This window comes from Accipiter gentilis, chromosome 7 (assembly GCF_929443795.1).
Source record: "Accipiter gentilis chromosome 7, bAccGen1.1, whole genome shotgun sequence".
NCBI classification, from domain to species: Eukaryota; Metazoa; Chordata; class Aves; order Accipitriformes; family Accipitridae; genus Astur; species Astur gentilis.
In genome coordinates this window covers 29,550,346-29,578,186 of record NC_064886.1, presented here as the reverse complement: position 1 = coordinate 29,578,186, position 27,841 = coordinate 29,550,346, and the positions used below count along the sequence as shown (strand labels likewise).

The 27,841-nt window shown below is 35.6% G+C and overlaps 1 protein-coding gene across 7 annotated transcripts in view; it reads left to right on the top strand.

Annotated features, from left to right (window-relative positions):
• Positions 1-27,841, top strand: part of PHKB (phosphorylase kinase regulatory subunit beta) — an 89,852-nt gene that overhangs the window by 50,759 nt on the left and 11,252 nt on the right. For 3 of the 7 annotated variants that reach the window (XM_049805242.1, XM_049805243.1, XM_049805248.1), the window contains 15 exons: positions 5,700-5,755; positions 5,948-6,041; positions 10,690-10,773; positions 11,240-11,344; positions 12,222-12,304; positions 12,385-12,475; positions 15,867-15,928; positions 16,017-16,179; positions 17,015-17,096; positions 19,696-19,753; positions 20,570-20,660; positions 21,162-21,286; positions 21,523-21,613; positions 22,943-23,145; positions 27,145-27,279. In XM_049805242.1, coding sequence (XP_049661199.1) covers positions 5,700-5,755; positions 5,948-6,041; positions 10,690-10,773; positions 11,240-11,344; positions 12,222-12,304; positions 12,385-12,475; positions 15,867-15,928; positions 16,017-16,179; positions 17,015-17,096; positions 19,696-19,753; positions 20,570-20,660; positions 21,162-21,286; positions 21,523-21,613; positions 22,943-23,145; positions 27,145-27,279 — 1,523 coding nt within the window. The remainder of the gene's footprint in view (positions 1-5,699; positions 5,756-5,947; positions 6,042-10,689; positions 10,774-11,239; positions 11,345-12,221; positions 12,305-12,384; positions 12,476-15,866; positions 15,929-16,016; positions 16,180-17,014; positions 17,097-19,695; positions 19,754-20,569; positions 20,661-21,161; positions 21,287-21,522; positions 21,614-22,942; positions 23,146-27,144; positions 27,280-27,841) is intronic. The other 4 variants (XM_049805244.1, XM_049805247.1, XM_049805246.1 and 1 more) reach the window with 2 other exon arrangements.

Sequence of the window (27,841 nt, the reverse complement as noted above, 5' to 3'; positions counted from 1 at the left end):
TGAGGTTCTTTTGTGGTGTGTATGGTATATACATGTGTTCCTGTATTTGGCTTAAATGGACTGCAGGAATGAGTGCCCAGGGGTGGGGAATGCTTGAAACATTGTAATTCAAATCTGCAGTAGACAGGATAACAAGGCAGAAATGTGGTCTATATGGAGGGGACTTAAAGAGGTAGGAACTGTATGTATGGAAATATGTAGCTGAGAGATGTTTTTCAGCCTGTTTATTTCTTGGTATAAGGAATATATATTTGAAAAGTTCCTTGTTCAGCACTGTAAATTTGTTATTGAAGCATAATATACAAAGCATTTATCTTAAGATTTATTCCAAGATCAGAAGTGAGCAATGTTTTTCTTGTATCCAAATACCGAAAACCTGCATTTCCTACTATTTCTTGTTCCCGAGGTAATCCAAGTGCCTGGGTGTTGTCTCATTCATAACGAGACTTTCATTATTCATGGTACAGTGCTTCTGCCATGTTAATATGAGATAATGAAAGCTCAGTGACTTCATTTGTTCCCAGTTTCTTTCTTTGTGCTTACATCACGGGATTGTGAATGCTACAGAAGTTGTGAGCTGCCACTATGACATGCACTTTTAGGAGTGCCATTAGAAGAAGTCTATATCAAGTCAGTGTTCCATGCAGCCCATTGAAATTTTTTTTCTCCGATTCTTGAAACCAATAACTTTTAATATGCCACAGATTAACACTTTGAAGAAGATGATGATTTGTTCTAAAGGCTGTGCATGCTTTGTTTTGATATGTAAAAGATAAAGCTGTCCGAGATACTGCATGTGCTTCTCAATGTGGGCTAGAAAAAAAGAGGCACTTCTGAATTAGTGGGAATTCTAGGTGACTGTGGCATCAGGCCTTGGTCATTGTAGCCTCTGAGCAGCAATGTAGAAATTGTGACCAGAATGGTTAGTGTCCTTGCAGTGCTAACCAGGTGGTTGTGGAATTTCATTGGGACTTTGTACTGAAACAGGTGCTGCTGTACTTTGTGTGTTTTTACTATTAAGTTAGTTTCAGGGCAAAATGTTTCTTGATGCAGATGTTAGCTCAAATAGGTCATCATTAAGAGGTTAAAAAATGAAAGGCAGATGCATAGATGTATCAACAAGAGTGAGGCATGCTTTATCAGCAAAGGTCTTGCAGTTAAAGTCAGCAAACTTCAAGTTCCAGCTGAGAGTCTTGACCTTGAGGTTTTTTTAATCCACTTTTAAAATTTGCTTAAAGAGTTTGTTGGAATGATTATGTATTTTATCTAATTGAGCTAATTTATGCAAAATCACTATTTATTATTTGCCTTAAAGTGCTAGAAAAATGACTAAAAATAAAATAAAAAATGAGAACACAATGCATCTTGGTTTTGGAAGGTGATGTACCAAAAAGAAGGCTTTTTAAATTTTTATTTGAAGCCGTGTGCTAAGGAAATGTTTTTTAGAGAAATGCATTTTCCATGTAGGCATATTTTCATATCTTGATTGCATTGACTATAATCTCTATAGACACTTGCCATTGAAAAATGTGATTAATTTAGTTTATTTGTGGCTTTGATGCTACTACAAAAATAAGTCTGATGTCCACATAATTGTGTAGCAATGAAAAGTATTTAAAATATGTGAACCTTAGTTTTATACTTCTGAAGCACCAGTGAAGAATATTCTAGAATTAGTTAAAGGTAATATAGACCTACAAAGGCAAAATTGCTATGGAAACTATATATCTATAATTCTATATAACTACAATAGCTGTTAACGCATCACTCGACCTAGAAAATCTGATAAAAGAGGACAATCTCATTTGTTGTAGACAACTTACTAATACTAAAATATTCATTTTGTCTGTTTATAGTTAAAAGGAAGTGTTTTGTCTCCTAATTTAAAGCCCCCCCCAACCTTATTTTTCAGGAAGAGGTCTCCATATGTTCCCTCCTGGGAAATGCCAGTGTGGCGCTGTAGCAGGATTCTCTTTGCTAGTTTTAGTCTGTGTTCCAAAACACAGTGAAGTCTAACAGCAGTCGGAGAGGTTCTCCTTTGCACTAATAATTTGCTTTGTAATGCTAAATGGTCAGTAGTGTTTCAGGTTAAATCCCATTCATGAGTTAAAAAGAAAATGAAATCATCAATGCTCTTCTCCCTTCATTGTAAGAAGTAGGGCATTTTTCAGTGGGGATAACTCTTTAGAACTAGATTCCTTAGAAGGGCTTATTTTATTATTCCTTTTTACTATCTCCATATCCAGGAGAGATTATATTATAACACAGTTTCGGTTGCTGCATTCTGTTTTGGGAGAATTTAGTGTGTAAGAGGGCCTGTACAGTAACAATAACACTTGAGAAATGAGATGGGGTGGAGATTTTCTGGTTTTGTTTTTTATTTTACTGGAGCATTTGAAAGCTGATTTATTGCTGTCCTATATTTAATTTTGTAATTAACAAAAAATTATAATCTTACTAAATTGTTAAAGTGAGACTAATTTATCTTCTGGGTTAACTTGAAATCTATGTATAGGGTTGCAACTAATTAAATTCTCTGGCTGCATGTGATGACTATATTCTTCTAATGTTTTGCTTTGTAGACTTAAGTAATCATTTGTGAGGACTTCATTTAAGTTACTGGAAATTAAGGTTAATGCCCATTGATGATGTCAGGAGAACAAAGTGATAGACTGCTTATTTTTTTATTTTCAGGGAAGTAGATAATGTGTAAAGAAGGAACTAAAATTACTAAGTGAGATCTATTAAGATTTTTCAGCTACATAAATTATGTTTAGGATTATAGCATGTCTAATTTTGATGGTTTAGAGAGATGCATCGTATTGGATGATTTGTTTTGTAATGTTAATTATAAGCATATTCTTGCTTTCATTTCTCTTAATAAAATTGGCTACCACAGTTAACATAATTCTAAAATGGTCAAGTGTTGTTTTAGAATTTAAGGCACATGTGTGTCTGTATTGTATTTAATTTAAAAAGTCTAGTGTGTTAGTAGCATTGACCATAAATTGTTCAGCAGTATTTAGATGCTTCCAGAAGCAGATGTGTTTTGTAACAGTTCAGTTGTAGTTTTGTAGCAGCAAGGTGGATTATATGGGTTAAGTACAATTTCCTCTGTTGCATGCTATTTCTGTTTTCTTCATCTCACTCCATATGCTTGGAAAGCCCAGTAGGTACCATTTTAATCTGTGTTCTTGAATATTGTGCCCACTTTCTCACATGTTCAAAATAAATGTATTTTTTTCACAGTTGTGAGATTTCCTGGGAATGTGTGCAGAAAGGCATATAGTGATAGCATCTGTCCAGTGAGAGTGCAGCAAAAGACTAATACTGAGCTGCTTTCTCTGCTTATGCCAGGAATGGAGTCAGGGGGGTTTCCCTTTATCCTGCCTCCAACAGTTTATAACCTTGTTAAAAACTATAATTTATTATTTTTTTTTTTAACAACTAATCTGTCTTTTATCTTGGTCTTCTGAAAACCTGGGGTGTATTTATCATTTGCACAGCATGCAGCATATAGTTGAAACAGATCCTTCTGCCCGCTATCCAATGTAAAAATGCCAAGCAGAAGGGTAAACCAGGGGGTGGGAGTGGGGGGGTAGTGTCCATTGCAATGTCTTGGAAAACGGTGATTGATGTGTGAACACCACATCAATCAATAGCGTGCGTTATTAGACAAATGTGAAATCAAACACATTAAAATGGAACTTTTAATAACAACAAGATTTATTTAGTGGAATATTTAGGAGTTTAATGCTTTTCCACATTTCTTTTTTTTTAAATATATAGTAAATGCTATATATCACTATCATTACTGAAAAAGGCAACATACTTATTAATGAGTATTGTATCTGTATTTTGATCTGTGTTTCTCTAGACCACTACTTGTGATCCTCCAGGCCTTGGCATGTTAAATGATAATGAAAGTAATTTTCTGTTTAATATTACAACAATCCTGTAGTTGTACAGCAATTATATTTATTCACAATACTTTTAAAAGTCTAACTATTTTTCACGCTGATTTTGTGCTGTGCCAGTTGTGCTGCAGATGCATTTGCTTAGTTATGGCCCATGTTAGAACCACCACCGACTGGCTGCTATAAATGAGTCATGTCATTGGGTACGTCTGTGTATGAGAGGCATCAGTACTGGTGTCAGAGAAGGACGTACCTCAATGGAGATGCAGAATGTACAGCTTACAGTCTGTGCTTACACAGTCCCACTCAGTTCGTCAGTAATGAAGTTGAGCCTTAACTTGAAGACCACTGCCCAAGTTAGATCACAGGCTGGCTGTCTAGAAATCAATACAGTCTTGGGGGGGGCCTCTCGTTTTCTGGGGGGTGTGTGGTGTGTGTCTTTGCTTTTTGTTTTATAAACATATTGCACTGATTATGGTAGAGAATTGGTTTGAGTTTTCTTACTGTTTGTGTAAATGCAATTGATAGCATGATCACCTTATTCTGAGGAGGAAAATCTTTTAATGTCACTTAAACGTCTGACTTCTTAATCTGGTCTCTTTGTGCATGTACTTTCATCACAAACTCATTTTATGTGGCAAAAATTCCAAAATTTTTAGTGGAAATGTAGTGCTGATAGACTTTTGGGAAAATGTTATCAGGAATTTCTTCTGCAAATCCATAACACCTAACTTGATATCAACACTCACAGATGTCTGAACCAGCAAGTGTCACTTTAAATTTTTTGTTCTAAATCAATATGTCTATCCATCTATCTTCACAGAAAATGCTGTATTTTTATATAATCAATTGATAGAAGATCAATTTAACTTTTGTCATTCACGTTCTGGTAATTTCTAGACAAAAGTAGACAAAAAGCATTATAGGAATGAAAATGTGTGTTGCTTTTAGTTCTGTTGATTTTATAGTCATTGAATGCCAGAGAAGAAACGGATAAGGAATAACTCAGACATCTCATTTTTTTTCACTAGTAATGTGTGCTGCCAGTGAAAAGAAAAGTGAATTGCCATTTCAAGACCCAGGGAGTCGAGTTAATGATTTCACTCAGCATGTTCAATTCATTCCTATTTGCATGGTTTCCTGATGTAAAATACTAGTATTTATTTCAAACATGAAGTATCTGTGTTATAAACAATGTAAGGAAATGCTGTTATCTCCTGTAAAATGTAATATATCTTTCATATAACTGTAAAGAGTAGCTGTCTGATCAAAATATTTCTGAGTAAAAGGCTGAAGTCATCAGTTCATTATTTTGAAGCGAGCATTATCACTTACCCAAATAGCTAAGTTATTTCACTCTTTACAAAAATGTGTATCAAAACATTATGTCAGATCAGGCATAAGGGAAATAGATTGATTGTATAAATTCTAAATTTTTGTATGAAGCAAAATGTTTTTCCTACTTTTTTTTAAAATTAAAAAAAAACACCAACAAACCAAACCAAACAGTGGAAATGATTACCAGAAACCTATTATTATTAATTCTCCAAAATGCATCTTGCAAAGTATTATTGATAAGACACTCTTCCCATAGTTTTGAGATTTACAAGTTTTAGTCCTGTGTTGTTCTTTCAATTTGTTCACACAGTAAGAAAAAGCAATGCAGACAGTGATGTCTGTCATACTCGTGAATTGTTTAAATAGACATTGTCCCTATTCATGCTATATCTAAGAAAATATTTAGTTAGAAATGCTAATAAATATTTTTTCATCATTTTCTAGGGTCCTTTAGAAAATGATTTGGTAGTACATGTGGCCCTGATAGCAGAAAGTCAGCGGTATGTATTTACTTTTATTAAGAATGTATATATTAGGGAAATGTTGACCAATAGGCATCTTAAATTTGCTAAAGGCATTCAAGGAATTGTAGAATATAATACTGCTACTTGTGTATCTGCTGCCACGATAATTATTAAAACTAAGATTATTCTATGTTTTGTCATTAAATTTGTCATTTATTTAATTCCTAGCCTACAAGTTTTTCTGAACACATATGGAATCCAAACTCAGACCCCCCAGCAGGTGGAACCAATTCAGATATGGGCTCAAAAAGAACTTGTCAAAGTAAGGAATTCTGCACTTAAGATTATTTATCTCTCTAGAAATTTCTTTTGTAACAATAGGAATTTATATCAAGCTATTAGACTGGTATCTCCTTAAGCTTGTTATCTACCTTTTTGTGTTATTCTAATTCAATTGCAAGATATGCTGACATCAGTCAGTTATAGCTGCCTAGTTAGAGCTTTCAGTGAAACACTGAAGCCCAGATGTGCTATATGATCTGATTAGGCTTATTACCTGAGGCACTTTCAAGGAATACTGAATAATAAAATTTTAATAATATTAATAGCACAGTAGACTAAGTGAATCTTGATGAAGAAACAAGCAAGTGAGCAATAGTCAAAGAAATGGATTAAGGCAGTAGGCATAAACCATCATGTAATTTCATAGTGTAGCCTGAATAACAGGCATTATACAGTCTTCTGTAACTGTTTTTTTAGAAGTCCCTTGAGTTGACTATATCCAGGAATTTTGGTGTTTAAACCCTCTTTGGTTTAGTCCTTTAACTCGGCACATTTAAAAATCTGCGGTCAAAAATTACGGGGATGGAGGATGTCTTCAGAACCCCTTTCATTCTCTGTGAAGGCTTCAGGTTTTCCCTTTTCTGTACAGTCTCCTAACAGAGTACCATATCCTTTTACCTAAAAGGCTGTCCCTTTTAGCCCTTAATCTGTATGGAGCCTCACTGATGATGCCAGTTTAGATGCATCTGTTCAGGTAGCTGTCAACGCCACGTGAAGTCAGCAGTCAAAGGTGAATGGCATCTACAGGCCATACTGGTCCATTCCAGCATTCTCTTAACACTACCATGGCCTCTTTTTTTTTGTTCAGTCATTTTTGGTACTTTATTTATAGCACTGAAGTGCCATTGAGTATGTGCTTCAAGCACAAGAACTGCTGTTTGTCCTGGAAATATCTTTAAATATAAAAGCCATAGCAAATGCTGCTCTAAATGATAAATGTGTTCATCAGCAATTGTAGGTAAACTTGTCAAAAGTCCTTATAAAAATCTATATGATTACTGGGTGCCTATTTACCTCTCTCTCTGATACACCTGGACACTTCCTCCAAAAAAACATTGAAAATAGTCCCATTGTACATAAACAAGCTTTAACAAGCTGCAGGAAACTGTCAGACAAGTAAGCTGATAGAGAATTATGGATGTGCCCTTGATATATTTCATAATTCACCACCTGAAGTTTGATTGTGGATCAGGTACATAAAACTCTTGTCTAACTTTGAATTATACAAATTGTCTCAAGCAAGTGATTAATTCTGAATGTCTGGGGGAAGTATAATGAATTAGTTTATCAATCCTAAAGTTCCAGTTGTGGAACAAATCACTGTGCAAGTCTCTCCCTCTGAAATCAGGATCACATGGCTGATGCCATTATCTGTATCAGAAGTCTGTAGGACACAGAAAAAAGTAAAACCAAAAATAGGTAACATTGCAACATATTTCAGGCTTTGTAAGTTTGTGAGGATATCTGATGTACCAAAACCTTGCTAGCTCATTCAGAACAATGCTTACCCCAAGTAATGACTGCCACTAACACCCGAGAAGTACTTAAACGGAGAGAAAAGAAATATCCTTGTTTACGTTCAGCCTTGTTCATTTCTCAGCCCATTTTTGCTCTCTAGTTTTCTTGATAATATATTTCAAAATGGATTCTCTCTACTGTATTTGTTCTGAAATTCTGCACCTGAAATTTTGGTTTAACAAATAGATACTCCATACATTTACTACAGAAGTATATATTGTCTCTCTGTCATCCATCATTTCTTTGGTCTCCCTGACAAAAAGATGAGACCTTCGTTAAGGTTTATTATTATCATTTAAATTCCTAGCTATGACAGCTACTGTGTTAGGAATTATTTTTCAAAAGCAGGTGAGACATGTGGCAATTCTGACATTTTCTTTATACTCATGATGGGTAGGTACATCTGCCTCATCAAAATTTACTTTTAAAAAGAATGTAATGAAAATATTAAATTGCATGATGCAAAACCTCTTCCTAGTGGGCTTGTAATAAAGGCTATACTATAGGTGTGAAGTCGAATTAATGAAAGTGTTTGGGGCATTATGAGAACTGAGGTTTGATCTCTGGGCTTATGCAAAACAACAGTACAAACCAAGAAGAAAACAAACCAACAAAAATACCCAGATAGTATTTGTCATCCTTTGTGGGGAAGGGAAGCTAATGCTGGAACAATTACCTGTATTTTGGGGAAAAGAGGGCTGATCCATAGAGAACATGGATCTCAGTATTTGCTATTCCGATGCTGTCAATTCTCAGTAGTATTTAATATAATTAGAAACTTTTGAACTGGTCTAGTAGCACATAGTAACAGTTTAAACCTCTAGACTTACAAATAGTCACGTGTCCAAAAAAGTAGTGTAAAACAAAACAAATGGTTGAGGGGAAGACGTTGATTCAGGAAAATTAGGGTTCATGTAAACAGATCCCCAAAGTGTATTGGAGGAGCGAAAAGAGAAAGAAGAGGAAAACAAGAAAATGGGAAAAGATGCATGCAATATATAGGGAAAGAGTATGTATGTAGTGGAAGCACAGTCCAGGAGAATAGCAGAATACTCCATAGACATAGACTGATAACAGATAGAAGAACACAGAAACAGATGGTGTGAAAGACCACCGTAGTTAGATTCACTCTCATAGATCAACGCAACAGTCCAGTCTGCTTTCACAGCCGTTTCTTGCTATTAGCAGCTTTAATATTCCAGAATTGAAGGGCATTTTATTAATAATTAAAAAAACCTGCTTGAGGCAACTGGACTTGCATGAAACTGTACTTTCGTTCAGATATTGTGGCGCTGAATCTAAGCTGACATTTTGATTGTAGCAGATCAAAATGGAAAGCTATTACTAGAAGATGAAACTTGCTTTAGTAGACTGTAGAACATGAGCCCTCCTGCTAAAGTAAAACTCTTCAACGTAAGAGACAATATTACAGTACTACTGCAGTTCTATTTCTGTTAAGAAAACATTTTATGTTTTGCATTCTAGCAAAATGAAGGTCCTTTTAGTGTTAAATTATAATATCTACTGCCATTCTTCTAGTCTCCATTATTTACTATAAAAAGGGGTTCAACATTCTTTTGGTTTTGTTATGTGTAGATGGGTTATTTAAAGCTGTTAATGTTTTGATGTCTCCACTCCTTTCCCACTTGAATAGAGCTACTTAGTCTGGGTGAACAGGTGATGTAGGTAATTTTGTTTATTTTCTTTTTTAAATAGTTCTTGGTATTAATGCAGAAACAGGCAGGACCCAGGCTGACAGCAGTAAAAAGCTATTGAGTGTAATGTTTGTTCAAATGTTTACTTTCCTTTGCCTCTGAATTATCTTCTATAACATAAAGAAAGACTGAGCTTAGGAAAACGTTCTGAATGTTCTGAAGTTTTAGTAATAGTAGGTTCCTTGCCGAAAACAGCCCAACTAAGGAATAAATTACAGCGTTCAGTCTGGTTTAACTGATATATTCATACCGTCTTGCTCACAGTTTAGTTGGTTTTTTATGGTTTTATTCTCATACACTGTAATAAATGAAGATTATTTCTTTAATATGCAAATCTTACAAAACTATATCAGTTGAAGTAATACTAGGCATATATAATTTAACTCAAATAAGAATTAAGCAATGAATAATGTGATAATTTGCTCTTGCTTGTGTTGTCAATGCATTAATTTTGCAGGCCTTTACTAAAATTAGAATAAAGACCTTTAAAACAATAATATAGGAACTCTTTACCTTTGTATCCACATCAGAAAAGCATTACAGAGGGTAAAATTGGCCAGACAATAAATGCAAATGATCTTTAAAATATGATCCTTTAAAAAAAATTATTTCAATTTGAAGATTTAAAAAATATTTTAATTATATAGGCTAGAAAAACAGTTGGAGTAAGAAGGTAAAAATAAGACTTAATATAGGAAACAAGTTTTAGTTGAAATTTGAAACTATGCAGATAGGCAGGACTCCGGTGCTTTGCCCAAGCCCAAAGTTGCACCCGCGTGCCCTGGTCATAGCATCAGGTTCCTACTGAGCATTCCTGCTTATCCTTAATGAAGACATCTCTTTTTTAATACAAACCAGTATGAACTGTATTTTCACCTTATTGAGTAAGGTGAAAATCCTTCATCCTCTCAAAATTATTATTAGAAGGAGGGAAGAGGAACTGTTACACCACTTCTATAGCAGAGTACTGGTCTGCCAGAAGTGACATGAGTTACACTGGAAGGAAGGAATGACTGTTAGGGAGCAGACTGCTTGCATCTTGTCTTCTTGCATCTCCTGTTTCTTTCTTCAATTACATAGTTGATTTCTCTTTGCTGTAAAGATACCTGTTGTTATCAAAAGAATTAAATTTGGTCTTTGAACTGTAAATTTACCAAATCTAGCGTTCTCTTTATTAACTGTTGTTCTATAGAGGTATGTTTTGTAAAAAAAAAAAAAAAAAAAAAAAAAAAAAGAGAGAGAGAGAGAGAACCTAACAGAAATAATGACCACATTTTATGAATATTGCTTTCTAACTAAAGCAGAATGCACACAGCTTTCTATGTGAGACCCAGTAGAAGCATAAGAAAGGCTTATATATAGGTTTCCCTCAGTTTTCATGATTCTTTCTCACAGGCTTACTTCCATTTGGGAGTCAATGACAAATTGGGATTATCTGGAAGACCGGACAGGCCCATAGGATGCCTTGGAACATCAAAGGTTGTTGCCAGAAATGTTAATATTGTTGTTATTGATGTATATCTCAGATAAACATTGAATTAGTCTCTGAATGATTTGAAATAGAATTGAAATGTAATTTCATTTTATGCATGTATCTTAAAGTCCTTGTAATGTATTTTGCTATTATGAATGTGCATGCTCTGTCTCACTATTAAGTTGTCATATGTTTCCTAGACATCCAATTACAGTAATACTTGGCCAAAACAGGCTGAATGGTGATGAAGTAAACTGCTTTAACTGAAATAGAATGTAGAATTGCATACCTAGTAAAAAACAGAGTACGTAAAATTACATATGTATGTTTTATCTTAAATATTTTTTTAATTCAACTGTTCTACATTGATTGTTATCTTGATAGTTTCAAAATATCGTTTTTCCTTTTCAGCTACTTCAGTGCTTCAGATATTTTAAATAAAAGATTAATGGAAGCTTTCTCTGTCAACAGATTTATCGAATACTAGGAAAGACTGTAGTTTGCTACTCGATCATTTTTGATCTAAGCGATTTCTACATGTCTCAGGATGTTATGATGTTGATTGATGACATTAAGGTATGTAACTTTTTTTCTGTAACTTTTCCTTTGAGAAACTGACAAAAATAGAGTCTGTAGAAGAATAAACTGTGAAGTTTGATGAAACAGAAGATTGAAAGGGGAACACTGTATAGTCTGTATTCTTCTAATACAAAGATAACCTTGCAGTTTATGCTGGAAAGTGTATTGAGATGAATATCTTGTCAGCCCAGTACGAGTTCTAGTATCTGTATCTGTCAAAAAACCTGACCCAACAGTGATTGGGAATGCTGTAGTGCAGCAAGCAAATTATCACTTATTTCTTTGGGAAAGCAAATGTTCTTGGCTGAAAAGAGAAATTAGACTGGTCCCTTTAAGGGAAATATGAAAGCCTCACCTGGAGGAAATATTACTCGCCTTTGCACAAATATTAAAAATTGCATTCCTACCCTCACTTTAAGGCAGGCAGTAGTGCAGAGCTTACCTGTCAAGTCCCCTGTGCTTGAGCAGCTACTTCTAGTGCATAGAAGGTGGCACTGGTTATTCCATGCTGGTGGCTATGATTCAAGTCCTGGATTCCCATGCATACATACTTGGTCGTCATATGTAGTTCAGTACACTGCACTCTGTTTAGTGGTTTAGTCTGTGATCAAACTCTACCCCAGCCAAAACCAGGACAATACACTAGCTAGGAGTATTTTCAGGAAACTTGTGAAATAGCAGTGCTTGAAAGCAGCTTATATTAGTTGAAAAAATCTGTTAGTGGTTTATTAGCTAAGTTTTTTTTTTAATCTGTTGGGGCTTTCAGTGCTGTTATTTTAAGATAGCTCTTGTAATATCTTGTACTGTGTATTCTGGTATATTGTGCTTGTGTACTTATTTTTGTTTTGTGACTAACGTATTATTTCTTACCTAGAATGCACTGCAGTTCATTAAGCAGTACTGGAAAATGCATGGTCGTCCGCTGTTTGTTGTACTTATCCGTGAAGACAATATAAGGTAGAGAGAGATAAAAGCATCATTTGCAGTGTGCTATTGTCCTAATTGCAAGATTAATGGAGTTCCGTTTCAAATTTCAGAGGGAGCAGATTCAATCCAATATTAGATATGTTGGCAGCCTTTAGAAAGGGAATTGTTGGAGGAGTGAAAGTTCATGTTGACAGAGTACAGGTATGATGTTTTTCCTGAATGTTGTGTCCTTACCTCCTAGTATTGGTACATGTATTCTTAGTACTTCTGTTTTTCATGTGACTTCTGAGTATTTTATTTAGTAGCATAAATTTAAGGAGTCAAGCACCAAGACTTTTGGTACAGCTTTTGTTTTATCTCAAAAGAAACATGGGTTTATTTTAATTCCTTTGATGAGTCTTTTGAAAGTGGTAATCTTCATAAAGGATTTTCAGAAGGGAGAAGGTTTTTTTTATATTCAGCAATCTTGTGAAATTACCACCAAAGGATAAATCCACAATGGTCAAACATTGAGGGATTTCTTTTCATGAGATAATCAACGAGGGGGGAAAAAAAAAAGGTGCTTCACCTATGTTAACATTCTTACAAGAACTAAGATCTAGTTTTAACATCTTTGCTGTTTGAATTAATCCTAAAGCAGGAACGTTGCTCCATTAAAATGTGAAAATTACGGATTCAGGTGCTGGTTTTAGGTACTTATATGTGCTAGTTAATCTTAGTTTATGCCTACTGAAGAACCCTTCTTTTTGTAAGAGGGAAGACCAAAGACACAATTAACATTTCTTGTTCCCTAGAAAATCATGAATTTGTAGAAGAGCTGGGTCATTTGTAAATTAAATACCCATAGCTGTAATGGTTTTAAATATCCTTGTAATCTTTCAAATATTTACGTATTTCTACTGGTCACATGTAGGTCATGAAGTCTCTCCTGTTACCATTTACTTTTCCTATAGCAAATGCCATTACTGTCCATGGAAAACCTTTCATTTGTCTACAGTGTTGTTGTGTTGGGTTTTTTGTTGGGTTTTGGATTTTTTTTATTTTTTATTTTTTATTTTTAGTTTAACTGCAATGACTTTCTTGCCTTGCATTTGATTAAACTGATGTATTAGCAGGCAAGAAATTTCTCAGTCTATGTAATGCATCCTTATTTTAAGCACTACACTGTTACAGTTGTCAGGGAGCAAACTTCCCCTTCCATACTCATTGACCTTCTGGAAAGATTCTCTTTTTTTAAAAAAGAAGATGTCATTAATTAGTAGTTTTAAAGTATTTAAGATGTTGACAGTCATTGGTCTTTGCTTTATTTGTTGTCCATTAAAAAGAATACATGGTAAAACTACAAACAAATGTTTATCTGGCTTTAAGGCACCTCAAAAAAAAAAAAAAAAAAGGCTGTATGAGGTAGGTTGCTTTAAAATTGTACTCTGAGCTCCCTTAGACTTCATCTGTTACCTACAGTCATGATTTACCATTGAAAATAGTTAAGAGGTGGTTACGTGATCTGATGGCTGGCCTCTGCTACTAAGCGGTACATCATATTCCTTGTTCTCTGAGTCGAGGTGTGCACTGGGGCCAGCAGAGGAACCACACAGGCAGGAGTGACAGAGTGAGGATTGCTGTGAGCATGGCTCAGGCCGTCTTCTGGTGCCAGAGTGAGGTTGCTGTTATTTGAGTTATTGATGATGGGTCCAGCACGGGCAATTTCTGCCCTCTCAGGTTTGTTGTTGGTCATTGCCTCTGCTTCAGTTCTGCTGATGAATTTGTGTCTAACTATGCTGTAACCCAAAACTATAGAATGATCGGGTTTGCAAGCAAAGCAAAACCAGATTTGGTTAGTAACAGTTAATATTGCAGAAGCGAAGAGCCGGTAACTATTGCACATTGACAGAGTGGGTTGAATCATGTGCAGAAATCGCTTCCAATGGATCTGCTATTGAAAGAATCATTAGTGTAACAGGGCCCAAATAATGCAACTTCATTAAATAGTTACGTACTTGCTCAGTCCCCCTGTAGATTTCCGAGTGAAATCTATTAAAAAAAAACCCACAAGAATGCCTTATACTTTTTCGAAACATAAATTCTTACTGCATCCATAAATACAATGTGCTAACTTCCCTGTATGTCAGTACAACGTATTTAATTATGTTGCAGCATATTAATTGTTAAGATTTAATTCCTGTTACGGTATTAACCTAAGGATATATAATCTGGTTTGGGTTAAATGGAAATTGTCTTGCATTTCGTATTTTTATTCTTCATGTCCCTTTCTCTTTTGCAGCTTTCCAAAGCCTTTGCATCTTTCTTTTACCCTTTATATAAATGAACGGTAGATGTCGGTGATCAGTGTTTTTACTGGTGGAATATGGTGTGCTTTGTCCATCAGTTTAACTGTAATCTCTCAATCTTAGTGCACAGCTGTCACATTTTGGAAACAGCCTTGTTTCATTATGGGGGAGGATTTGGGACAAGGGACATTCCTAATTCTTGGTGTTTTCTTAAATAATTCATCTATTCCAACACAACATATATTGAATCTTTGTGAATTGTATTCAGCTACTTCATTTAGATACATATGTGTAGATGTGCCTTGAGACAGAATCTCTCAATGGGTGAATGCTCTTTTTTCTTGTAAAATACACAAAGTGTAATTTCATTTAAAAATGTATATGCTTAGAAGACTTTTAGCTCTTTTCTGACTTTGACCTTCATTGTCATGTGTTCAAGCAGATATGCAAGTCAGAGAATGAATGACACTAGCAATAAAAGCAAAGCAGGTTTTTTTTACATTCAGTCATCTCACCATGTAACAGATCAATATTTTACTGCAACTTGTGTACAATGAAAATGGAATTTAAAAGTCCACGATACACATTCAGATTTACTTAGCTAATGACAACCATCAAAAAGCAGTCTTAAAAATGCTGTAGTACAATATATTTCCTCTGGAGGTATATAAATAGGAAATCCATGTGAATTTGGAGTGAATGAATTGTAATGACTACATCAGATAAATGCAACTTTGAATTTCAGGTATGTAGTATTCTGAGACAGAAGTATTTGTAAGCTGCATTTAATGTGCAAACTTAGGGCAGGTATGCTTGGATTAAGGAATGACTACAGAGTAGGAAATGCTATTATGTTGTGTTTTCCTGTACCGTCACTGAGACAGGAAAACTACCCACCCTTCAGCAATCCCTGGAACAATGAGTATGATGATCCAGAACATGGGTATCACGCGGGACTCTGAGGAATGCAAATCCTCGATCTCAGGTGTCTTCATCAGACCTGTTTGGGGGGGGCGGGGGCTGGACATTGCTTGATTAAGCTGGACATTGCAGGTAAAAGAACAGCAGAAAGCCAGCAAAAAAAAAAAAAAAAAAAAAGGCAGCAGCCCTGAGAGACTTCTGCTGTCTTAAGTGAGATCTTAAGAAAAAGGAAAAACACTCTGAAAGTGTGAAGATATTTGGAACTGTAGATAAAGAAACTACTTTCTCAATGGAAACCACCAGCAACATATTAAAATCAAAACACAACTATATAGTTATGTATTTTTCTGCCTGTTCTGATTTTTTTCAATTTTTCATTTCAGACATTAATATCTGGAGCAGTTGTTGAACAGCTTGACTTCCTAAGAATCACTGAAACAGAAGAGTAAGGCTATGTGTAAATAATAATGATGAAGTATTTGATAATTAAAATAATTTCTGAACTATGAAGAAATGATGTAATTATTTTTCAGGGCTCCTGTATTTAAGAGTTTGGAGGAGTTGGATCTTCCAAAACATTCAAAAGTCAAGAGACAGTCTAGTACTCCAAATGCTTCTGAACTTGAGCAGCAACCAGATGTAAATATTAATGACTGGAAAAACAAGTCAACATATGAGATCCTGCAGAAACTTAATGTAAGAAAACTTGATAAAGATACACTGTAACTTCATTCTCATGAAATGAGAAATTATGTGCTGATATTCTTTTCACCAGCAGCCTACTTAGAACATGGTTAGTGTCATGGCTCAATGTTAATAATATAGCTAGTAACATAAAATGTCTGATATTCCTCTTCATACTCAGGGAATCTTCCTCTTAACAGTCCTTTATCTTAACATTACAGAACTTTCTGGTCTTTCATGCTGCAACTGTTGGCTTCCATTTCTCCCAGCTACCCAAATCATCTTCTGGTAATAAATGACCATCTAGAAGGGGATCCATTTGTCATGTGTTTTATGAATAGATATTTTATTGCTACACTAAAATTCAAAAGACTTCAGCAGTTGGTATTCACTCACTCTGATAGACTGCTAATGTCTTAATGATACCAAGGGAATGTTCCAATCTGGCATTTTACCTGTGTCTGAAAGAAAACTACCAGTTTCTAGATCCAGGAAGGATAGGAACACACAAAGTATTCTACTTGGTTCCCTATGTCACTACAAGCATTTCTGCTGTAAATGACAGGACTCAAGAACAGAAAATCAGGCAACATTTCTGAGGCCAAATTCTTACAGCTTAATTTGAACCATGGAGAAGCCTCTGCAAGCAGCAGTGACAAGGATACAGCATACATAGAGTACGAAATAGTTGTGAAGTCCCCTTAAAAACAAAATTTGTAGACTTTTTTTTTAATTAAAAAAAAAAAGGCCCTTTGCTTTCACTTGAAATTTTTAATATCTCTTTTGGTTTTGCTTCACTGAGAATCTGAAGGCTATTTGTGGTTATATTGTTGCTGGTTTTTTTAAGGACTGCAATTGCCTAGCAAGTCAAGCATTACTCTTGAGTATATTGCTTAAAAGGGAAGGACCGAATTTTATTACCAAGGAAGGTAAGAGCTTGTTTCATTTGACTGTTGTATGTTTAGTTGTAATGAACATGAATAATGGCCATGCATGCAAGCAGTTCTGTAGCTATTTTCTTTGCCATTTAAAGCAATTTCTACATTAAATGGGACATGCAAATTCATAGCATGTTGGGGAATGAGCTGCTAAATATATCAACTCTTTTAGGTTGTTTGTAGGCTGGTGCTGTATCTGGTTGTAATTCTGAACACACAGGTATGAAAAATAGGGGTTTGACCTTGTATAGAAAACTGAAACTAAAGACAAGTTTGTGTGTCTGCAACAGTCTGAAATGTGTGAAGCTTTATACTCAATTTTTATTTCACTTCTATGTAATCAGACTTTAATTCAATATATCTGTAAAGCTTACTCTAATTTTGTCTTATGGCTTTGTATTGGAGCACAGGATTTAATTAATGTAAAATAATTCAGAAGAGGCTACTGAGGCTTGTGGCTTTTGTGCTGCAAGATTTGGTGGGTTTTTTTTCCAAAAATTGTTTATTAGGTGCCTCTGTATATAGGAATACTCCTCAGAAAAAAAGGAGTGTTAAGATCAAATAATATTCTCTTAGTTATTCATCAAGCAGTGTAACTTATCACCTCATGTTATAGAGCCCTGCTTCATAATTTTGATATGACAGCTGGCTCTTCTGATGAAGAGTTGTCATTTTGACACAAATATACACTACATCCATATTGCTGTATTTAAAATGTCATGGAAAACAATGTAAAGTGGAATAAAATTCATTGGCTGATACACTGTGCATTGTTGAAACACAATGTGAATCCAAAGTCATGGCTGGAATCAGAGCGTTAGGCACAAGTAGCCTCTGAAGCAGGCTTTGTCGCCACTGTTACCCATACAGTTGTCAGGCTTTGACAGCCTCAGTAGTTTCCTTTAGTCCTTTTTAAGTTGTGTCCTTCTTTGCTCTGGAAGCAACTTGAGGCAGATTTCCTAACCTCTGTAAGCAATCAGCATAATGACTTTTGACCATTAGATGAACTTAAAAACTCTCTTGAAACCCTTCAGGTTAGAAAAAGTACTGTTGTACCTCTGACTGTTCAGAGCTAACTTGTATAGACCTTTTTGTGCCATTCCGTATGAAATAGTAGATGATGAAAACCTTTTTAATATGCACCTTGCATTAAACAGTCTGAGTCACTGACTAAAAGTTCCTGTCCTCCTACGACTGGAGATTACTGAGACTGACATTAAATAATCACACAATCAATAAAACATAAATCTAAAAATAAAAGCTGAATAACATTGGGTGTTCCAGCTGACAGGCACAGGCTATGATTTTGTGAGTCAACTTCTGCTACTACTGTTGTTGTAGATGAACTTACTGTTGACCAATAAGTGCCTGGCATGAAAAACACTGCCATGCCATCTGATAATTTAAAATCTAGAAGCTGAATGAAGTCTAAATAATGGAATGTTTGTCACCACTTTTACCTTTAACATAATGGTCCCCATTTGACCCCTGCACAGTTGAAGAGACGTCAGTATAGCAAGTTGATGCACTGATCAACTATGGACTGACAAACGAATGGTATCTATTGTTCTGATTAATGTAATTAATGTACTACATGCCTTCTCTGAATCCTGGACTACCTGCTTTGACTTAGAAGCAGTGCTCTTCCCATCTCCTGCCCTCGCTTTTTTAGGTCATGTCTGTACAGCATGATGCTACTTTAATACATAACACTTCATGAAATGTTCTCTTTGGTTTGGCACACAGAAAATCAGCTTGGAGGAGAGTAGCAAATCAGTAATATAATGTATTACATATCTGTCCAATATCCCCCGTTGTACTTGCAACAGTGATAATTAGCTTCACAAGAGTAGTGCTGTAATGTACCTGATTACCAAAGCTAGCTCACAGAGTCACTTGGGTATCTTTGTGGACACCTTATTGTGGTTAGTCAGGGCAGAGCCGCAAAGCAGTGAAAGATCCTCTCTTTCACACTCTCCCAGCCTCCTGTAAAATGAAAGTAAGTCCTATGTCCCACGTGATTAACCAGGTGATCTATTATTCATATACAAAGTTGAAAACAACTCATGTCTTGGATATCAGCTATTACAAACTCTGTCCAAACATAACACCACTTCAGTGAACTACACTGTCAAGCACAAGACTTCCCTGTTGCTTCCTGTAGGTTTTACCTCAACAAAAAGGCAAGACAGTGGAGAGAGTATCTACATCCTGTATCCAAAACATAATCTGCAGTTTGAGGATGTACCTTATGATGAGGATGTACCTTTATAGGCCAAATCTGTACGTAGATTAATTTTCCCCAATATATTGCAAGAATAGGTGATATCCTAGGTGTCTTAATAGCACGAGCAGCAAATTTGGCTGAAATCTGGTTTGGTGTCTTGCATAACAATACACAACTGGATGATAGAGGACTTGACTGCATCTACATTTTAGATGTTAAGCACAATAGGTAAGTGCTTTACTAAAGCTGATGCAGAATTAACTGATCTCATCAAATTTACCTTATTACTATTAAATGAAAACCTGTGCATCTTTTTTGCTTTTGTTTGTGTTGTTTTGTTCGTTTGTTTTAAAATGCATTTAGGTACTGTTGCTGAGCATATTGAAAGAATCTATAGACGAGCTGGCAGCAAAAAGCTCTGGTTTGTATATATGTGTCATGTTCCTTTTGTTTTACACCAATTTTTTTTTCCTAACGTGTTGATACAGAGTAAAGCCAGATCATTATGCACTTAAAGGGGGGTGGGGGGGGGTGGGTAAAAAAGGACAGCTTTACTGACAAAATTGTGTTGGTTCATTGCAGCTGAAGATCTGGTCTATAATGCTTTAAAAAAAAAGAGAAGTCTTTTCTTACTGTTATCTTTTAAAATATAAAAGTAATAAGCTGGTTTTGCTATGACTGCTATTGCTGATGTACAGTTCTCATTAAATTTAATGAGAAAAGAATACTATTATTCTTATTTCTTACAGGGCGTGATAAAATATTATCAGTAGCTTTCTGTAACAAGGCTAGTGATCAAATATAAATCAGTTAAGTTGATACACTTGCACAGTTTGTTTATTGCCCCAAAATAATTTGCTTTGAGCCTCACTTTATCACAATAACTTTAAAAGGTTTCAGCAAGTAGGTTGGCATTTACATGTTGTTTATTAATTTCTTTGCCCTGAAGCTCAGTAGAAATTTCATTTCTTTTTATCGAAGAAATGAGTTGAGCCTGTCTTGAATTCTGTTCTCTCACTCTGTAACTATTCCTAACAGATGAGGCTGTAAATATAAAAACTGGTTTTCATTTTAGTCTGTTCATACAATTAAATGGGCCTTTACCAATCATAAGGTAGAACCAAAATACCTTGGTGGTGTTTTTTATAAAGAATAAAAATCAAAAGTATTTTTAGAAACAAAATATGTAAACTGTTTTTCATTTCTCTTCCATGATTGCCATGTGACATACATATAGGTTGGTGTTGCGCTACAGTGCTGCATTTGCACAGAAATTTTCTTCTTCTATAGCTCCACATATTACTACTTTACTGGTACATGGGAAACAGGTAAAGTGCCCAGAAGTCTGAAATGGAGCTCTGTGAGATTTTTTTGTTTGTTTGTTTGCTTATTTGCATTTTGATAGTATCAGCTAATGCATTTTTGAAATGCTTTGCTCTTGATCTTAAGAAGTGCACAGCAGTTTTCACAGGAATCAACATCAACTGTTTGAATTTTTTACTAATGCTACAACTCGTTCATTATCTCTGTGGATAAATGATTCTTAGTGGCCTCAAAGCCTGTGCTAGAAAAGCTCAAATACAGGTCTATTAGGTTTGTATTCTGTCAGGAAATTATTATTAAAAGTATTTATATCTTTAACCATCAACTGGATATATGAAAAAATGTTTTTCATGGAAGTTACAGCTAGTTTTTAACCTAGCAGTTTACATAAGTCTCTTCATGCTACACATGTGCAATATTACCTCAGCATGGAAAACAAAAGAAAGCCTCGGTATTACGTGTTGTACTTTTCTCTTGCAAAATCTTTCTAATTCTTCCTTAAACAGACTAAAAAATTACCAAGGTTATCTTGCAAAATGATGAAAATGTCACAAAAGAGAAGCTGGCATCTCTTACTTGGCTGTTTTCAAGATGATGCTGAGAAAGGAACGACACGCTTTTTATGGAGCTGGTAGTTTAATGAGTTCTAACTAAATTTATTTTTGATCCATTAACCTATATCTAGACTAAAAAATGAAAAACCGTAGAAGATCACATAAAATCTGATCCAAATTCTACTTTATAAATAATGTATGTATTTACTGAGTTAGTTTTGGTATCTCTGCTGTGGCAGATTTCAAACTTATATATGAATTCATTAAACTAGCTTTTAATATGTAGTGGGATTGCTCTGTTTTCTGCCCTCAGGTCTGTTGTGCGCTTCGCAGCAAGTCTTTTAGGTAAACTAGTGGACAGCCTTGCACCATCTATTACTAATGTTTTAGTTCAGGGCAAGCAGGTAAGTCTTTACTCTTGAGAAATGTATTAAGGAATGATAACAGAGAAACTAAATAAATGGGCTTTTTAATTTTGAAGGCCTCTGATGCTTCTTTTAAAGGTACCCCAATGGCTTAAAAAATCCTTACTGAAGGAGAAAAATCCAGAGAAAATAAAGATACATTTAATACTTGAGTATACGATGGGCTAATAAATTTGCTTTTATTTGATGACAGAACAATACTGAAAAGACAGTTCAGCATCTAAATAAGAAGGGAAGAGGCATGATTTACGTAACTTCTTAGATTTTTATATATATGGCTTCTTATTTCATAAAAGTAGATGGAGTCAAGTAATAAAGCTTCTTTTTAAAACTTACTTAATGTAGGTGTAGCCACTCTCTCTGTAATTGAGTGTAAGACAACTGATAGGTGGCAGCTTAGCAAAAAGTCTTCCAGGATTTTAGTTTTCTGTTCCAAAGTTTAATCATTAGTGTTTCTTCCTTTCCTAAGGAGGTCTTCTTTTTTTCTTCCAGCACTAATTTTAATTACGTTCATGAAAAGCTGTTTCCAAATAATAGTAATTGAATATTATGTCTTTTTGTATTAAAATATGTATATGTGTATACTTACCTATATGCAATGCTATTATGACAGATTTGTCTTTGTCTTACTCCAGACTGAGGTCTGGGTATGTGCTTCTGGCTCTACACAGCTATAGAGCAAGCTGCACCTGCATGCAGCATGATTTGTAGCTGTTTATTTTCAACTTTTTAACCTAACTTGCCTTCATTGATCCCTTTACAATAATGATCTTTATTATAGGAGAAAAAAATTAGTGTTGCTATGTTTCACTGACAGTAGATTAAAAGCAAATCAGAATTTTAACAAAATCCCTTTTTTTGTGGTTAAACTATCCAGAATCAGCAATCTATCTTCTTAAAATGAAAGTTATAATTTTTAGGATGCTGTTAGAAATAAGAAAGCAAAACTATGAATTTAATTCTGAATTTTAAGTGAGCTCCAGAGCTGAAAAGTCAGAAATGAAAGACTGTCTAAACCTAGTGTAGAGCTGTGATTATACAGCCAGTTTCAAAACCAAAGCAGTGGTCTTGTATTTTTATTTTCATTTGGAAAAATACATTCCATATGTACTGTGGCCTTTAGTGAATTTTTTTATTTTAATAGCATCCAACTGACAGTATTAACAGGCGTCAGTCACTGACGTAAAATTATTTGTGTTGTGAAATTTTAACAAGAAAAGCAGAGTTCATGAAGTTTCATTTCTGAATTGCTTCTATGGTGCTTTTATTCCTGTCCATATCTCCTGAATTGTTTTCAATATACCGTAGGTGACACTTGGACCTTTTGGCCAAGAGGAAGAAGTTATTTCTAATCCCTTATCCCCAGCAGTGATTAAGAACATCATCTATGAAAAATGTCATTTACAAGATGAAAGAGAAGCTGTAGTTCAGCAGGAACTTGTCATACATGTTGGCTGGATCATCTCAAATTCACCTGAACTTTTCAGTGGCATGCTGAAGATAAGGATTGGGTCAGTGAAGTACCTGTTGTTTTTACTACTAGTATTGCAGGGGAACATACATACTTCAACAGAGATTGTTGCTACATTGCAAAAATGGTATATGTAAGATGATGCAGCAAAAGTTGTGTACTTCAATTTTACCTTTCTAGGAAGCCTGCTTTAAATCAGTGTGCCAAAAACCGGTACACAACTCATCTCAAATTTGCCAGTCAACAGTGTAAAGTGGCAGAGGGGGCAGTCCTTGTAATAGCCCAGCTGAAGCCTTCCTACAGCTAATACAGTGAACCACAGGATTTTTCAAAGCTTGATCCCCACCACATTAGGGCTTTAAAACCAAAAACAGTGTAGTGGGGTTAGATGCATTCTGTACAGCAAATGAGCAGTGGCAAGTATGCTGCCTCCAGGTCACCCCGTCCTGGCAACCGAGAGATTGTTCTGCCCAGCTCACCTAGTGGCCAAGGAGGCAGTGACCAGCTGGCTAACCAGACTGGGTGTAGCTCTGGCATAGACACAGTGTCTGCATTAACAATGCAGTGAGTTAGAGGGGTTCTGTTTTAGATTGAAGCTGGCCTCATATCCATACTTGAAATAATAAAGTATGCACTTGAGCGTGTTAGTGGTGCTCCTGAGACAGTTTCCTATGTGGCAGCAGACATAGGGCACGCTGGGTGCCATCCAGTTTCCCAGTTGCGGAGTGGATACAAAGTCTGCTCACAGTTTGCTCTCCATGCATGGACAGCAAGGCAATCTCTAAAGAAATCTTGTATCATGTACTAGGTACAGGTGTGCTGCACCTGATTAAGGCTGGTAACTAGCTCAAATGTTATTGCTGGTAAACGTGTGATGTGGACATAGAGTCTTAGAAGCATAATGGATCACACCAAACCAAATACTGGTTCTTCCTTTGCAGCACCCCACAGGTAATGTAGATGCACACAGGGTGTGCTGCTGCCTGCCCACCTGCAGGGCAGGTTAGAGTGACATGGCTGGAGGCTAGGGATGTATTGTGCTGGCAGGGAGGGAAGAATCAAGAGGGAGAGAGGGCAGTAAGAGCTTTTACTCTCGGAGACTTTCAGGACTTGAGGAAGGAGGAGGGGAAAAGTGCAGGCTAGGATTAAGGCTCCTGGATGAGGCCTTCATAAGCTCTTTGCTCACTTGAGCAGTCACCTATGTCACATAGGTCTGGGTCAAATCGGTAGAGACTGAATAAATGCAATAATCTAGGAAGGATGCAGCGTGAATTTGATTCCCTTCTGAAACGACACAATTCTCTGGGTCAACATATGCTTCTAGTTGCATTCTCTGGTTTCTAGTAAATGCTCAGCTCATAATATAGCCTTGTCTAAATCAGTCTTAAAAGTCTGGCAACCATGAGCAACAAATCCCTTGGAAACAGTGTTTCAAAGTACTTAACCTACTTCTTTTCAGAGTTTCAGCACAATAATCGGCCTAAAAAGATAGCTTGTTCTTTCAGAGTGTTGTCTGTAATGGGGACTTCAGGTAATAAAAGCCTTCTGCAGTTAAATGTATTTACCACTACAGTTTTTCCTAAAATATTTCGAGGCACCAAGGTATACTTCTGATACTCAGTGACTCTGAATATCTGATATCCGGCATAACAAAGACATTCTTCAAGAGCAGTTCTCTACACAAAAATACTTAACTGCCATGGTAAAGAAAAACCTGATTTGTCCTATAAGGTTGCTAAAAATATCTTTTTGTTCTTCAAAAAAACCCCAAACACCCCACCCACCCGCAACTGAACTGTATCCCTATTACAGACACGCACAACACTTCTTGAGTGTTGCTGAGCTACACAGTTGTCCAATTCTATACTAAATAGGTTAGGCTAAGCTATAGATAGCTTGGGAACCACAAACCTGAATCAAGTTTAAAACATCATTTACCTACTGGATTGTTCTATTTAGTTCTTTGATAAGGTGACATACAAATTGTCTGTGCTGGAGTGTGACCATATTCTATGGTATCTGCATTTCCTTCGCTATCTACAGAAATTAATTATTTTTTCATGTTTAGAAAGAGACAGATGCATTTGAATAAGCACTTCTTTGAAGAGGCCAGGTGCTACTGACTGAGATTTACAGAATTAGTGAGCATGCTTTAAAATTAGAACTTAAGTGTCCCATCTTACATGTTTTTTTCATAGAGAGCATTTCAGCACTTGAGGTAGATACCAGCAATCTTTTTTCTAACATACAAGATTCATGCTTCCACTTTAGCAGTACATTCCAGTTATCATAACACCCAAAACTTTTCAAATCACGTGTATTACATTTAACTGCAATTACATCTATCCTTTTGCACTTTAATACCGTTTCTGTACCCTCTACAGATCCGTGTTACTCCTCATTCCTCCCCTTCCTCATTCTTTGTAGCTAATCCTTTTTGCAATTTTTTTTTCTTTCTTCCAAGGTTAATGCCAGAGATTCAATTTCCTTTATTTCGGTGTTATCACCCACTCCAGTGAGCAAAATTAACCTTCTCACAGAAACACCATTCCAGTTGGATAATGACTTGATTTAGTGTCTTGTTATTGATTTGTTTTCAGGTTTTCATGTTGAAATAGATCAAGTTCCTGACAGCCCTATTACTGTAAAAACCTCCAACCAACTGACTTCTACCCACCTCTTATCAGTGAAGAGTTTGGTAGGAGGTCCACTCTTGACTTTGCTGTTTTGTAGGCCACTGCAAAGAGAAAATAACAGTGAATGACTTCTACAGAGATACATTTCAGTCATTGCTGAAAAAAGAACCAATTCCTAAGCCAGTAGTGTTTGTTTATCTTAGTAACAAGAGAAGGACACTATTCACCCACTAAAACAAATAAAAGTAGTGTATGTAGTCTGTAGTATGTCCATGTTGCCTAATATTCTCTTGCATCCTGCACCTTCAGTGAATGGTCCTAGAAACCTCAAATTTAAAGCAACATTGAATCAGTTGGTCTGACATCTCAGAATTCTGTGTAGTTACCAAGAATCCTTCAGAAAAGATTGTGACTTAACTTACATAAACAAAAACATTCTGTACCTTGTAGGCTAAAGAATTAAATGCCTGTGGAATGTGGCTATCCTGATGACAAGGTAACTCTCTTAGGAATACTCTGCATTTTCTGGTAAATAGAGTAAGACTCTCTGATGTAACCCAGACTTGATCAGGTGTTGTGTGATGGACTGTTTGCAGAAAAACTAGTTAAGTTTCTTCTCCCTTTTGATAGTAATACCTACTTGAACTGAAGCAACGTTGATGGTAAGAGACTGAGCTCTATGCTCAGTTATCTTGCTTCAGATGTATCTGTACATTATTTCAACTTTGATACTATATTAGAGGCTGAAGCACTGTTTTCATATAATATGCAGAATAAAATTCAGCATTTTCCTTCAATAATTCGCAAAGTTCTGCCTCTCTGATACCTAAGGCTGAAAAATCTTCACTGTTGCCATATTTTTATTTAATCAAATCTTTTCAAAAGGGAGTAGCAAGGAAAGAAAATTGATAGACTGCAAAAAGGAATTTCAAAGGCTAAAACTATAAAAAAGGCCTGAAGTCTTTTTAAAAGTAGAATAATTTAGTTTTTTATGTAGGTTTTTTTTTAAACTCATCAGCAAAATGCATACACTGTCAGAGCATAATTTGGAGTAGGAATTTTGACATCAAAAAGCAGGTAAATGTTTGTTTTAATGAACATGAGATGTAGGGGAGTATGTGGTCAAATATATCTTCCCTATGACAAGCATGCTTAACAAGCCATTTCTTAAAATCTATGCATTATCCCTTTCAGTTTGTATCATATTGCAAACAAACACAGAATCTGAGTAAATTCCACAATACGGTTAAGAGTAGTAGAGCATTCATTTGATACTGTATGCATGTCCTGACAGCCAAATAGCAGGATCACGTGGAATTCTTATGAGCTATTTTATTAGACTAATTTTTCATCTTTGGAAACTTTGTTTTTAATTAATAAGTGTATTCCTCCCTTTACTTCAGATGGATTATCCATGCTATGAAGTATGAATTGAAAATCCGTGCTGGGGATATGCCAGCCAAGGACTTATACCAGATGTCCCCTAGTGAAGTGAAACAGCTTCTGCTGGATATTCTTCAACCACAGCAGCAGGGGAGGTAATGAGATGTGTGGGTTTGTGGCACCTGTTTTCATTCATAATAGGCTGTTGAAGTAATTTTTATTTCTTAACTACTTTGTATATACCTGCAATCACCAGGCACCTGCAATCAGTAATATACTTACTTAAGGAAAGGTAGCAAAAATGCACTTTTTCATTCTTTCACCTCTGTGTAGGTTCTACAATTGTTTCTTTTATATTGCATCTTCTATCTTTGTGGAAGTCTAACTTTATACTAGTAATCTCTATGCTTTGGCAGTAATGTGAAGCACTGAATTCTTTGATGTGAGGAAAGGAGCCAAAAATTATTCAATACTGTCTACTTAACCTGTAAGAACAGTCTGTCTGCTGTTCGTTGCCCTCTTTCTTCTAGCTTATTATATTAATTAAGAACAGATGTTCTCTAGAATTCTCAAGAGATAGCGGTGCTGCCTGAAACTTGTAATCTTTTCTCCAAGCTGTAACTAGCTACCAAAAAGAGCATGCATTATGATACAAAGTGTGCAAGACTAAAGTTAGAATTACAATATTTCCACTTAACTACATTGATAAGAGTAAAG